General features: G+C 45.2%; 1 protein-coding gene across 1 annotated transcript in view; it reads left to right on the forward strand.

Annotated features, from left to right (window-relative positions):
• The window catches only part of UBASH3B (ubiquitin associated and SH3 domain containing B), a 71,011-nt gene that overhangs the window by 37,248 nt on the left and 20,326 nt on the right, over window positions 1–13,437 (forward strand). Inside the window, exons 2-4 of the mRNA XM_059829687.1 lie at window positions 10,948–11,001; window positions 11,587–11,773; window positions 12,301–12,499. Of these exons, the coding sequence (XP_059685670.1) occupies window positions 10,948–11,001; window positions 11,587–11,773; window positions 12,301–12,499 (440 nt within the window). The remainder of the gene's footprint in view (window positions 1–10,947; window positions 11,002–11,586; window positions 11,774–12,300; window positions 12,500–13,437) is intronic.

Below are 13,437 nucleotides of genomic sequence, written 5' to 3' on the forward strand. Positions count from 1 at the left end.
TCTGGTATTAGAGTTTAAAGTCTGGCCAAAAGTTTATGACTTCTTATTGTTATTAATGTTATAACAGCAAAATAATTGTTCTGTTAACTTTTATAGCTTCTGCCACTTGATGCTGGTAAAGGACAGATATTAACGCAGCAATAGTTCATTCCAATTTGGATATCCCACCTTACTTTAGCGTACAGGACTCTCAAAAGCATCCACATTTGCCTAAATTGCCTCCTCTTGCAACAAGAAGTAGGAGAGGAAAGCCTAAGCTGAGCTAACTTAAAAATCTCCACTGAAGTTTTTGTTACAGCTTCATTTGACTGGAGTTTTCCTGATGTCCTGGTTAGCAGAATTACTTTAGAGAGTTCACCACAACTAGCGAAGACTTGTATCAGCTGAGGACTACAGAGCGGTCTGAAGATGACCAAATACAGTTACCCAAATTGAAATTCAGACCAGAGCTTGCTAACTAACTTTTTTTTTCCCCTAATGGAAACTTTGACATTAGCTTTAGCTTACTGGTTTAACCACACACTTCAAAATCTCTGAAGCAAGAGGCTGAGACCTCTGTGCGACTTCTCACCCCAAAATGAAGCTTCTAGTACCATGGCACTCCCAACCCCAAGACTATTGGGGGGGGGGGGGGGGAGGGTTTTAGCCTTGAGTCAGTGGCAAGTGTGCCTCATCATCTGCTGCATTAACCCTCCTTTCCCCCATTCCCTACAACATTTTGGGGTTCTTGCCCAGGTCTCCCATATGAATATTGACATAACCTGGTCCTATCTAGATGGCAAGAAACAGTAAGCAAGGGATACTTATTTGAAGTATGTTGAAATGTTTGTATTATTGAAAACAGCAAGGCTTAAAAAAATTCCTGAACAGAGCTGTCTAGAGCAGGAGGCTATTTTGAGTATCTCTTTTTGCCTTTAACCCAACTATCTCAGCACCCCACCCTTCTTCCTTCCACCTTCCTTAATTTCTTAGACTTCCTTCTTGTTGATTTGTGTGAGTCTATTTTAGGTGTGAGATCGTGGTTAGCTTCTCGCTAGGCATCTACTTCCTATTTTCTGTCTCTGGGGTTTGCCTTTTCAGCAAAGTTGTGAGTCCCTTACTACATACAACATGTAAGATTCTTCATGATACACAGACATTGCCCATAAAGAAAAGAAAATAACTACTTGAGAAGAAAACAAGGTGTCAGAATGAACACAGCTAGGCTCTTCCAAATCCAGGAAATAATGCAAAAACTGACTAGTGCAAAGAATACCAGATTAAGCTTGCCAAGTCCAGCTTCAGGACATGGGTGCCTTAACTCTTCCATCTCTGGCAAACAGATATTCAGATTAACCACAAAATATCATTGCTTTGATATTACCCATCGCCTTTCCTCTTGGTAGAAAGTTATTCCATCTCATGCACTGCCCAACTTTAATATTAAATTCCAGATAGGCCCATGAAGCCTTTACTGTGGAGCCCACAGTGGGATTTAGTTGTGATATATTCCCTTCCCTCTACTAGATGGAAAGGGACTGAAACAGTGAGTGGATTTGGCTATGCAGGCCCCAACGTGATGCTTCACTGTCTTTGAACAAAACTTCAGGGATAGTTGTTTGCACGGAAGTGGACGGTATAGTCCATATCTCATTGCTGTCAAGACAGAGCAAGTTGAGACAAATATTCAAACTCTCCCTCTGAGGATGGGCATGATACAAAGACCTAGACTCTAACCTAGAAGGAAGTTGGCATCACAAGTTTCATCACAAGATCCAAACCGAGTAGCTCAATGCTTTGTTTTCAGTCTTTAGCTATACCATGTTGACGTTGGTCTATGTTATCTCTACCCGCTTCCTCTCTGTCGGGCTGGGAAAACTTCCCCTTAGCTCTGGGGTTTACTCTGTCTCTGGAGAACAAGTCAACTCTCCACTGGCAATCAAGAGGAGCTAAAACCACAAGGCTCCTACTAATAGGAGCAGCACATCAAAACCTCCTCGCATCGCACTGAGAATTTGTCCCAGAAAATGAAGGCCTCGGTGGCCTGCAGGGCTCAAGTTCCTGGTACAGCCCAATGTCACCGACTTCACAGAACAGCAGCTTTCTGGCAAATTGTGCAACTGCACCACCCCCAAACTTCCTGTTTTGAAACCCCAAGAAGCTGGAAAATGTTAACACCGGCACTTTAAAGTGCTAGTTGTGGCTTTTTTTTTTTCTTCTTCCTAAAGATCTACGTGATACTAAAAAATTCTACATACAAAGGAGTAAAGTGGGGCTGCCTTAAGGAACCAGGGGCAGAAAAGCAAGCACGTGTCTCCCCAGGGAGCCCCAAGCCAGGCAGAGCACGGCACAGCAGAGCACCCATAGCAAAACCATCCCCTCTTCCATGACCTGTGTGACATTAGGTAGCTCACTGTCTCTTCTCCTCCCATCTCGCCCTCTCCGAATTAGGGTGTATGGGGTGTGCTCCATCGCTCTGTCTGTTGGTAAGTTTTTCAGCAGCAGGTTCTGGTGCTTCCAGCTGGAGCTGTGCTGGGCACTGCGGACACCTGCTGAAATGGCGGTCGTCGAAGGTGAGCTGTGCTACTCGGAGTACAAGGCAAGGTGACAGATGGAGAGGAAGGTGCTCATGAAGTGGCAGTGAGACAATTGCGATTCGCATGTCGAGCAGCGGTCACCGGGCACCACGTGCCGTGAGCAGCCAGCTGGCCCGGCTTCCCGCTGGAAGGGGGACCTTGATACAGAAAACAGAGATATGGCAAATCTCTGTTCCATCCCAGCTCATTTCTATATAGGAAGACGAGCAATTAAAAAGAAGAAAGCATCGTGTTTGTCTTGAACGCTGCGAGGGAACTTATTTATTTCCAATCAGCATGACAACTGCTTCCTTTTCTGGCTATCACTGAAACTCCAGATGGTACATTTGAGCATACTTAAACCTCTAACTTGGCTCCTTGCAAAGACACTGTCTTCCTGGTTAGCTAAAAATGTATTAATAGTATTGGGATGAAAGCTCCTGCTCTCCTGCACTGCGCTATTTGAATAATGAAATCTTGGGCACTCTGCAGCATTCTGGCTAGTATAAAAATCAGGCGTTTGAAGGGGATGAGCCTCTGCTGAATGTGCTTCAGTTATAACCACCTTCTATTTGAATTTATTTGTGTTATCTATATTTAAGTATTTTGCCAATATTCAGAATTCTACAAACCCCTTAACAGCAGTGGTTATTACCTGTCTTCCTTAACCCTGTCACCCTTTTCCAGTGATTGCTCTGCATCAAAATTTTGAACCTTTCTGAATCAGTCAGCTGAGGTGCTGCCAACTCTTATGGTTTTATTAGGGAATTGTGAGATCTAATTCTCTTAAACCTCCAGCTTCCGGACTCCTGTTGTTTTCGGAGCCTGCTGCTCTTTCTTTGAGCGGCAGTACATTTCTATTTTCGCACATAGGGAGAAAAGCTTAAGGAAGTGAACTGGGAAGCCAGACAACAAATGTAATCCAAACCAAAAACTAAAAATAAAAACAATATCATGATTGTAAGCAAAACTAATGACAAGTTTTTGCACCTGAAGCTGAAGGGGAGAATAAAAGGACAGAGGAATTTTGATGGTGTGTGACCAATTCAAATCAGCCAAAATACCTGCACCTCGTTCCTCCTCCGTCACGCAGGGACCTGATGGAGTGGCTGGCAACTGCGAGCTCTGGACTTAGACAGCTAAGCCCATGCCTCATAAAAAGCTTCACTGTTATTGTTCTAAAGAAAATAATATCCTGTTTCCTTTTTAAACTGTGTATCTCTTTAAAAATGTTAAATGGCTGCTACATTCCTGCCTTTATCCTGGACACTTTTTATGAGTCTGTACTTCCCTCTTCTTTTGCTTTAACAAGCTGGCTAAGTAGAAGATTAGGGGAAAGACTTAGTGCACATGTGCTGAAGAAGGGGGGAAAAATCCGCTTTCAAAATCTTACATAACTTTAAACACGTAAAACAGACACACACGCCCAGGCCCTCACTCTTTGCACTTAAAAATAATCATCATGTGGCCAGACTGCAGTTTGCCAGCTGGACTGTCCTCTGAAAAAATGAACATTTTGAATTATGGAAACTAGAAATACATAGCAGCACACTTCCCAAACTTATTTCTGATGGCGTTTCCCATGTCTCTCTCTTTGCCATTACCAGAGCTTGGTATTCAATAGCTGGGAGTAAGCAGCCACCCCTCGGGAAGGAAGAGGAAGAGAACTACCGAGCCCCTGTCATGCTGTCAGGCATCTTCTATAAATATTTATGTGACCTACAGGATATAGCACAGTTTGAAGTCTTGCAGTCTCCGTAGCCACTGTGCAGTCAGGCAGTTCCCCATACTCCTCTGAAAGTTCCTGTATTTCAGGCAAGACCTGGGTCTTTACATAGCCGTGATCTGCTTATAGCATTCGCTGACCTAAATTGGGGATGTTGTACCGAACGGCGTGTTCCTAAGGGGATCTCAGCGTACAGCACTGAACTCGCGTTTTGTGGAGGATGTGGCTGCAATTAGAGGCACTCAGTAAACGTGAGGAGGACTTTATGTCCTCCATCATGTGCGGAAAGCAACAGAAGGATAAGCTAAGGTAATGCTTGAAGGATTGAGCCAAAGCTCAGTGAAGGGAAGAAAAAGTAATTCTTCTGCCATGCACTTATGTTAGAGTCATTCCTGTCTTGCAAAAACACCCAGTTTTTGGGGTTTTTTTTCTTAATAAACTGCAGAAAAGGAACCTCCCCAACCCCCTACCCTAAACAGGAACTTGATCCCTAGTGATATCTTCCTGTCCTGCCCCTATTTATAGAAGTAAGGTCACCCAAATAAGAACAGAAACAATATCTCATGAGTTTTGGTGACCAACTGAATTCTGCATATTCAGAATTCAGAGGAACACATTTGAATAACCCACATCGAAAACCATTTGAAAAGAACACCTCACTGTGGCCATTTTTGTGTGTAGAACCAACTAAGCATTTCCTGAGACATGTGGTCAGTTATTTGGAATTTAGATATCTTTCCCTACATCAAATAATCAAATCATTAGATGGACAGAAATTTTGCTTGCAAAACTGTTCTTCAGTATGCAATTGTTTATTGAAAGCCTAAAATAGACACGTTTCCACTATTGTACTGTTAATAGTATAAATGGTGAAAACTGCAACAATTAAGGAATCTGTAAAGGTCACTTGACGGGCAGTTTGGAAACAAACACTCACACAAAACTGGGAATTTTACTGTTTGCAAAGAATTTATAACTGCGTCCCTGTACATACTGCTATACAGCAGGGTTTGAATTCAGGACCTCCCACACCCTGACTGAGTTGGACGTGTGAGTTAAGGGGGAAGTTAACTATTAGGCTTCTGACGCGTACCTGGACTGTCAAGCGTACTCCAAACAGCAACTGCAGCCACATCTAGAAAAGGTCTATTTTTTGTCATTCCCTGGAGCCAGACAGCGTTTTGTTTTCTGTTCTTTTACCATAAACCAACATAGACTGAAAAATCAAGCTTTAAATAGATACGTATACCTATTTGACTATATGTTTACATAAATACATGTTTTATACACACACACAAGCAGAAATAAAGATGCCTATTTTATAATCCTAACAGAAATGCTCTATTTGACAGCATTCTTCTTTCAAACTCATTTGGCATAAATTATGATCCGTAACTCCTATCTTATCATGTCAGGCAGTCCTTCGAACTGAACCTAATGATGAGGAGAGCCAAGTACTTCCATCATGTTTAATGCAGTTTCCAAAAAACCTTCATTTACGCAGCTAAATATTTTATAGGCCAAAGATTCAGGGCTACTTGAAATTATGAATTCATCCCTCCAAGGGGTTTTGTTCACGGATAAGAAGTTTGTCTAGGCTTAAGGCACATAATGAAAGGGAAGATTTAGTCATTCCCTTTCTTTTACAGGCTGCCTCCAACCTTCCATTGCTCATTCACAAATCCCTCGGTGCCTCCGTAGGCAGACAACTTGTAGGTGGATCTGAGGCAGAGGCTGCTGCTAGCATTTTCTGCTGCCTCTGAGCAGCAGCACGCAGCAGAGCAAGCTCCCTCTTACAGACAGAGAGAGGTCAGCTCTGCCGATGGCAGGGTTTGCATCTCTGCTTACTATAGCAAAAGGAAAGCCAATGGAAACGGGGAAATTCAGTCCTAAGCAGCAGCCAGAGGGGCCAACTTTGTATGAATTAGACATTGCTTCTGGAGAACAAACAGGCTGTCTGGACCCGAGGGTTCAGACCAGCTGCGTGACTCAGCCTTGGTGTATTTGAACGTGTGAGGAGGAGAGGAGGTTGCCTGCAGCCCTCTCTGCTCTGTGCGTGCCTGAAGGGCCAGCGCCGAGGGCTTGAACGCCTCAGCCCCTGCAGCCCAGCCTGGCCGTGATGGAGGCTGGGGACCCTGCCCGGCCACGGTGCACAAACACCCTCACATTCCCCGGCCCAGCACAGCGCCTTGCACCTCAGCCGATCTCTGCTGTGGGCATCAACACCCCAAAGTTTGCATACCTTTTTAGTGACAAAATATAATGCAGGTGCAGACAAAGAACTATCTCAGAATACTTACCCCTGTCCCTTGCTCTTGTGCTGTTTGCATTAACTCTCCCACGTGGTGTTTCATTACCCCATGCACTACAGCACCATTGGCAGCCATACACACCCTCCTTTTTTAAACTGGGCTAGAATAAGAAAGCTGAGCCCTTACAGAGGAAGGATTTCTGTGTGGTGCTTCTGAGACTGAAGGTTCTCTTTATGGTTAATGCATCATTCCCCATTACAGTCATTTCCTCTGAAGTAAATGGGATTTTGCCATTATACTTCATGTTTATTGATATATATTTCCTAGCTGAATTGACATTCCCCTGTTGTCTTTTTTTCTCCTAGCCTGAAATTGCAGGATGCCAAAAATCCTTCAACAGTAATAAGTTAAGCTCTGTAGCATGCAGAGCTGTGTGCTCTCCCATTAAGTGGGCTGGGGTTAAAATGGGCACCATTTGCACATTAATGTGTATGCCAGGGCAGCAACACCGGTTCTGCTGTAATGTTTCAGGCTAAGGGGTCAACTGCTTAGCTGGGACACTTCCTAGCAATATTTTGATACTGTTTAACCAGCGATTGAGTGGAGGAAGACTTTCCGTGTGACTTGACATTGAACAGTGTGACAGGGAGGCCTTTGAGGTTGAAGAATCAAAAACATCTGATTCTCAGTGGTGGCTAAAATACCTGCGGTGTTTTTGGAAGACACTGCTATTAGGATCTTCTTTCTCCTTCCCTAAACTCTCCATCTCCAGACATGCAGTTGGACATAGCATCTCCCTTGCTGTCGGTTCAAAATTGCTATTACGTGTCGCTGTGCATTGTTAAATGATTTCCCTGTACTTCATCTCAGAGGCAGCAGAAGGTATGAGATGGAGGAACTGGGTGGCTCGAGGGACTACTAGCGCTGCACAAAGCTTTTCACCTCCTATCTGAATCCATCTGCAATTTTTGCATGACCAGAAGTGGTTACTGTGCGATGCCAGTTTGGTAGATTCTGAAAAATAAGTTATTTTCTGGCTTTTCTTCTTTTCTGGTGCATCTGCATCACAAAACCACTTCTTGCCACTAGCTACAATACTACAGCCAACACCTACTACCCAGCATGAGTAAATCTGAGCACCTAAGCCATAGCTAGTCACCTAATTAAGTGACCTGATTTTCTCAGGAGCAGAATATGTCTTCCAGCTCCCACTGCACTCAGCAGCTGTGAAAATCAGGCCACTTTTGTAAGTGGCCAAACATAGCTGTGACTAGTTTTGAGTACTCAGCTTTTACAAAGTTGATCTTGAAAGGACCTGGGAGCTAGAGCACCCGGAGGATGGGTCCCCTCAGGTCCTGGCTGGTGGCTACAGAGGAAGGTATTTGGCAGGGATGCAGTGCATGCCCTGTTTTGTGACTGACCAGAGGCTATCAGTCATCATCACCATTCCCAACACTAAATAAAATAAAAAAAAAAAAAAAGAGTCTCTCAGCTTCAGGTCCCGTGATAAAAATATACCTTGGCTTTTGTTTGCTTTATGCAGTATTTCCTCCTCGTGCTGAAAATTAAATTGAAAAGGGAGTTTATTGTCCCCATGGAAGAGATAGGCACCTTTTGAAATCATGCTTAAACAAAAGCGTTTGGGGCCCAGCCTAATGTTTTCTAAGGCCCTTTGGGGTCCTGGGAGCACAAAGGCAGTGGAGAAGGAGCTGCAGTCAATTCCAGCAGAGCTCTATTGTGTGATTTGTTCCAAGGAAACATCAATTCATTAAGCGAACAAGTCAACAAGGGTGGGTGGCAGAACCGTCTGTCCTGCTAGATTGTGCATGGCTCCTTCAGAGATCTACTCTGGGGTCTGGAGAGAGTAAATAACGAGTGAGAGCCAGCTTGTCTGCCCTCACTTTGTAGCAGGAGAAACTGCTCATTTCAAAGCCCGAGCTTTACAGGGAGGGCATTTTTAATTCACTGCCTCGGATGCAACACAGACAGACACACTTCAGTGGCAAGATCTATGGTTAGGAGAGTCAAATTTTAGTTGCGTTTTAAAGAGCATGAACAACCTAGGCAAGAGGGGAGGTGAACTGAGGAAAGGCAACATAACAGATATGTATGATGAAACCAGGGTAGGGAAGGTCCATGGCCAGCCAGCTGAGGCAGTTGGACACATTGCTCGGCTCAAGGAGCAGCCTCCCTGAAAGGTTCCCAGCGTGTGCAAGGGGGGAGCTTTTTGCTCTTTGCTCTTCTCTGAACTACTTTTCAAAGCAAAGCAGTGGCTTTTTTGCATAGTGTGTCTGAGCCAGACTAGGGAAAGGTCAGCAAGATAGAACAGACCAAACTACGACGTTGACCGCGCAAGATACATCCTTCCAGAAGGCAGGTGCTTGGACTAGCACTCTGCTGATCTCAAATGAATGCTGGCAGATAAGGGCAGCAAAATGCTTCAGGAGGAAGTATTTTCATAATCACACATTTGCAACACAGCCCTTTTTTGCAGCATTATCTTTCTGCCTTCCTCTTACTCTCAAAATGAACAAAAATATGTATATTCAAGGGGTGGGGAAGCCAAGGGCAGAGCTGAAACACAGCTGAGTCAACAACACATGTCTACGAGCTGGTGGGTAATATTGTATATTCCCGCATGGTTATCAGAGTGCTTTCGAAAGTCATCACTGCAGACAGAAAGGGTGACAGAAGCGCAGTAAACATCCTACACAGCACTGTGGGCAGAGACAAGAAATGCTGGAGGGCCCCAGCTGCCCTAATCCTAGAGCCACGGGTTGGACCCTGGAGTCATGATCCTTTTCCCCGACTTGGACCCGCTTCCTATAACCAACCAGCAGCATCTTCTTGCAGCAGATAACAGGGTGCACAGTACATTGATCTTGTCCCTTTGGTCAAACACATTCCCTCTAGCTTAAAGATGTCAGCAAGTCTTTTGCGCTATAATCAAGCTGTAACATACCATATTTAGTAAGATTAGGTTACATCTTGAGGCCAGCCGTTGCAAACTAGAACTTTTCCTGTCCTTGGTCAGATTTTCTGTCGCTGACAACCCACCAAGCAAAAGGGAGGCAGCTGCTTCGGCCGAATTAACAACAGGAGAATACAACTGGCTGTCACCTTTGACAGTCCCTGGGCTGTACCCTTGCTCATGCTTAACACACCGAATGGCGGCCAGCAGGGCTTTACCTTCGGTGGGAGCTGCAGTGGTGCCTGAATGCATTCCGTGTTGTCTAACGCTGAGAAAGAGAGCTCTGTCTACCAGTGTAGCGTGGTGGGTCTGTAGGATGTAGATCCTTTTCTGGCACTGTCCATCTGTAGGATCCTTTCCCTGGCTTCAGGGGACAGCTGCTGGGAGACCCCATTCTCACCTTCTGTGAAGGTTTCTTGCTCTTCAGACCTTCCTCCACCCACACCATTTTGCACAAGTGTGTGCTGGTTAATTAGATTAAACCAGCATCCTGTTCATTTTGGCCTCTTTCCTACCACACCTGTAGCACCTGTTTGAGAGCAATACTGCCCTTCTTTCCTTAAGCAGGAAGCTCTGAAATCACCTATTCATGGAGAATTTGCCTCCTGACACCGGAGGACCTGACTTCTGCCCCACATCCCTAACATTTCTATCCTCTTCTGCCTCCTTCATTCATAATATTTGCTAAATATCTATGACATTTACATTCTGGGTGAATTCCTCATTTTGGCAGTCTCTAGTGTTACAAAGCTGAGCTGATCCACAGCTGCATTTCAATGCTGATGTCGAGCATTTGGAAAACACTATTACATGTCTACAAGTTAAACAGCACTGTGCTGGTTTGTTCTGCAACTGGGAAACTTGCTGAACAGAACACTTGGGTCTTCCTAGCTGGAGTGAAAAGGGATTTATAGGCATCCTGAAGGGAAATAAGCAAAAGAGCACTTTCAATGTAGAAAGGACTGAAGGGAGCTGGCAAATTTTGGCAGGTTATTATAACCTGAAAAATCTCTGGGTTTTGCCCCCTGGTGGCAGTTAAATTTTTCTTGTCCTCAGTGCTATTGCAATGTCTGCACTTCCAGACCCAAACCCTTTGATTTTCATGCTAAGCAAATGACCAGCAAAGAGGTCATTAAACGCCAATAGCTGGTGCTTCACTAGGCAGAAAAACATCAGGCCAAGCAGGGAAAACCCACAGGTCCATATCTCATAGTTTGAACAGGCTGCATGGCTTTGCCCCTCAGAGCATGGTGGTTTGACAGGCGGCAGGTCTGAAAGCAAGCCCCAGGGCTGAGGGATTCAGTCTGGAAAGCTTATCCCGCAGGTTTCTAAACACACTGTTACAGCCCTTCCTCAGCAAGGACCCAAGGTTCCAGCAATAGATACTATAGTCATGAAATCCAGCATCACTGAAATATTCTTTTTACTTTGTTCTCTCTTCAGACAAAAAGCACTGGCATCAACAGGTGGAAGAAGTGTTCAAGCAGCATGCGACTGGTTGGTATGAAGTAATAAATGTTAAAACGAGTAAAAGAAATTAGTGAATTTAACGTTTAAGATTTTAGCCGTTAGAATGTGGAATGTTTAAACAGGGGCATTGTCTGAAAAGCACTAGCAGAATTACTGAGACACTATTTAAGTGCTGTAAATAAGCAATCCAGAAAGAAGCCTTGTCTGAGAGAGTTTGTGATATCCAGTAATAGCAAAAAAAGGTGAGAGAAAGGAACCACTACTCTCTCCACCCTAGCACCTAAACAGAAAACTGAGAGCTGCCTTTTCAAAAATGTTGAACAATTTCTAGTGCTCTCCTCCCTGTGTTTTGTACACCAAAAGTCAGAAAGACAGAAGCAGTGACCCAGGTTAGATCTTCAGAGCCCCAGTCTGAAACTAAAAACCAATTTTCTGTATTACTTAGTAGTGGTAATGGGCTGCAAGTGAGACAGTGCACCTCTCTGCCTGACCTGCCAGAGCTGATTTTTTCCATAAAGGGAGAACAAAAGGGAGTGAGGACAGGGGAAGCTAATGTTGCTGAAAAAAAATATGTCTTTATCTGTCAATCTAACATTTCTTTCTCTCTCTCAGGCTGTTCTCCCATGTGGGTGACCCGTTCCTTGATGACACCCTGCCTCGGGAGTACGTCCTCTACCTGCGCCCCACCGGCCCCCTGGCTCAGAAGCTGTCTGAGTTCTGGCAGCAGTCAAAGCAGATCTGTGGGAAGAACAAAGCTCACAACATTTTCCCACATATCACCCTTTGCCAGTTCTTTATGGTAAACCAGACCTCCTCTTTCTGTTGCCTTTATGCATGCATTCATGAGCAGCCCTTGCCAGGTCCAGAATGGAGATGTTACACGCTTCATTCAGTCACTGCAGAAGGGTTTGTGCTCAGGAGTTCGGGGGGGTTGTTACCACAACTGCCTGATGCCTGGGCTTGTTGAGGAGGTAATTGGTTTTTAAGCGGGTTGTTTTCAGGGAAGAGCAGCAGCAGCAGACCAAATTCTCATCATCTCAAGTGATCGTTACCATGAGAATAGACAGTGTGTGTGGGGGGGTGAGGTTAGGAAGGTCGCTTGGGGATAGCTGATCCTGCTTTGAGGACAAGGGAGGGGCAGATGATTTCTAAACATACCTTCTTCTATGACCCTGTGCTGCTTCTCACTGCATAACAGCAAAAGTAGACTATTCACGCCCATGCACCCAAGCCTTTCCTTTCTCTACCGAGTGCACTAGAGAGCTAAGCACAGGCGTAAGGAATGATTCTCCACCTGAGAAATGCTTGTCCCATTTCCTTTGGCAGTGTGAGGACAGCAAGGTCGATGCTCTCACTGAAGCTCTGCAGGCCACTGTGATGCGGTGGAAATGCAAATTCCCTGCCCCTCTGCCTTTGGAGCTCTACACGTCCTCAAACTTCATTGGGCTTTTTGTCAAGGAAGAAAGTGCTGAGGTGCTCAAGAAGTTTGCTGCAGACTTCGCTGCAGAGGCTGCTTCTAAAGCAGGTGAGTGACTATGCCGGCAGCTACAAAGAATTCATGGCTTCATCAAGGCTTGGGCATTTGCAGAAACCAAAGTTTTGATGGCATGAAGAAATGAAGCTTGTGAAGCCAATACCTGGTTTTTACAAGTGGCCTGAAGGCTAAAAGCCCAAGAGGAACACCCCACTGGGTGCTTTGGGTTTCAGTGCTTTTTCAGTTGAAAGATCACCTCACGCTTAGTCTCAAGTGTTATCTCCTGAAAGGGAAGTTGACATTTGGTGGTTCCTTAACCTTTCAGATAGACGCTCTGTCTGCAAGGCTGAGCATTTCCTGCTCCACTCGCTACCTCAAGCCACTGTCACAATACTTTCCTCAGCTATGTAAAGGCTGTGTTTGGTTTTTTGCTGCATTTCTGACATGCAAACAGGGCTCGTGAGAAGACCTCAGGTACCCCAGTAACCTAGGAGGCAACCTGTTCAAATAGCCCTATCTCAGTACCGACACAGCTGGCTCCTGCCCGGTCCTCTGCTGCTTCTGGAGGGGGGAACCCGTCAGGAGCCAGGAGAGGGGTGATAACCAGAGCTCCCGTGCTCTGACGGTCTCTGCTACTGAACGGGCTCTCCAGGTGTCCTCCGATTACCTCTAAACTTGGAAGTCAGAACAACATCGGAACACTATAATAGCTCCCTGACTAATCCTCCCACCCTCCGTCGCTGTAGCACTCAGCCTGGACTAGTCACAACACAACCGGTTTAGTCCTTCATTATCACAGGCTTATCCTGGAGTTTAAGTGCATCAAGATACAGCAACTTCTGAGTCCCTGGAGTGTTTCCGTGCTAGACAGGCACCCCATAACACCATGCAGAACAGCTAGAAGTCTCTGCCCCTGGTTCAGAGGAAGAGATACAGACATGTAGTAGGTTCATCACACCTCTGAAATGCATTGCTTTCGCCTGACAGCG

This window comes from Gavia stellata, chromosome 26 (assembly GCF_030936135.1).
Source record: "Gavia stellata isolate bGavSte3 chromosome 26, bGavSte3.hap2, whole genome shotgun sequence".
NCBI classification, from domain to species: domain Eukaryota; kingdom Metazoa; phylum Chordata; class Aves; order Gaviiformes; family Gaviidae; genus Gavia; species Gavia stellata.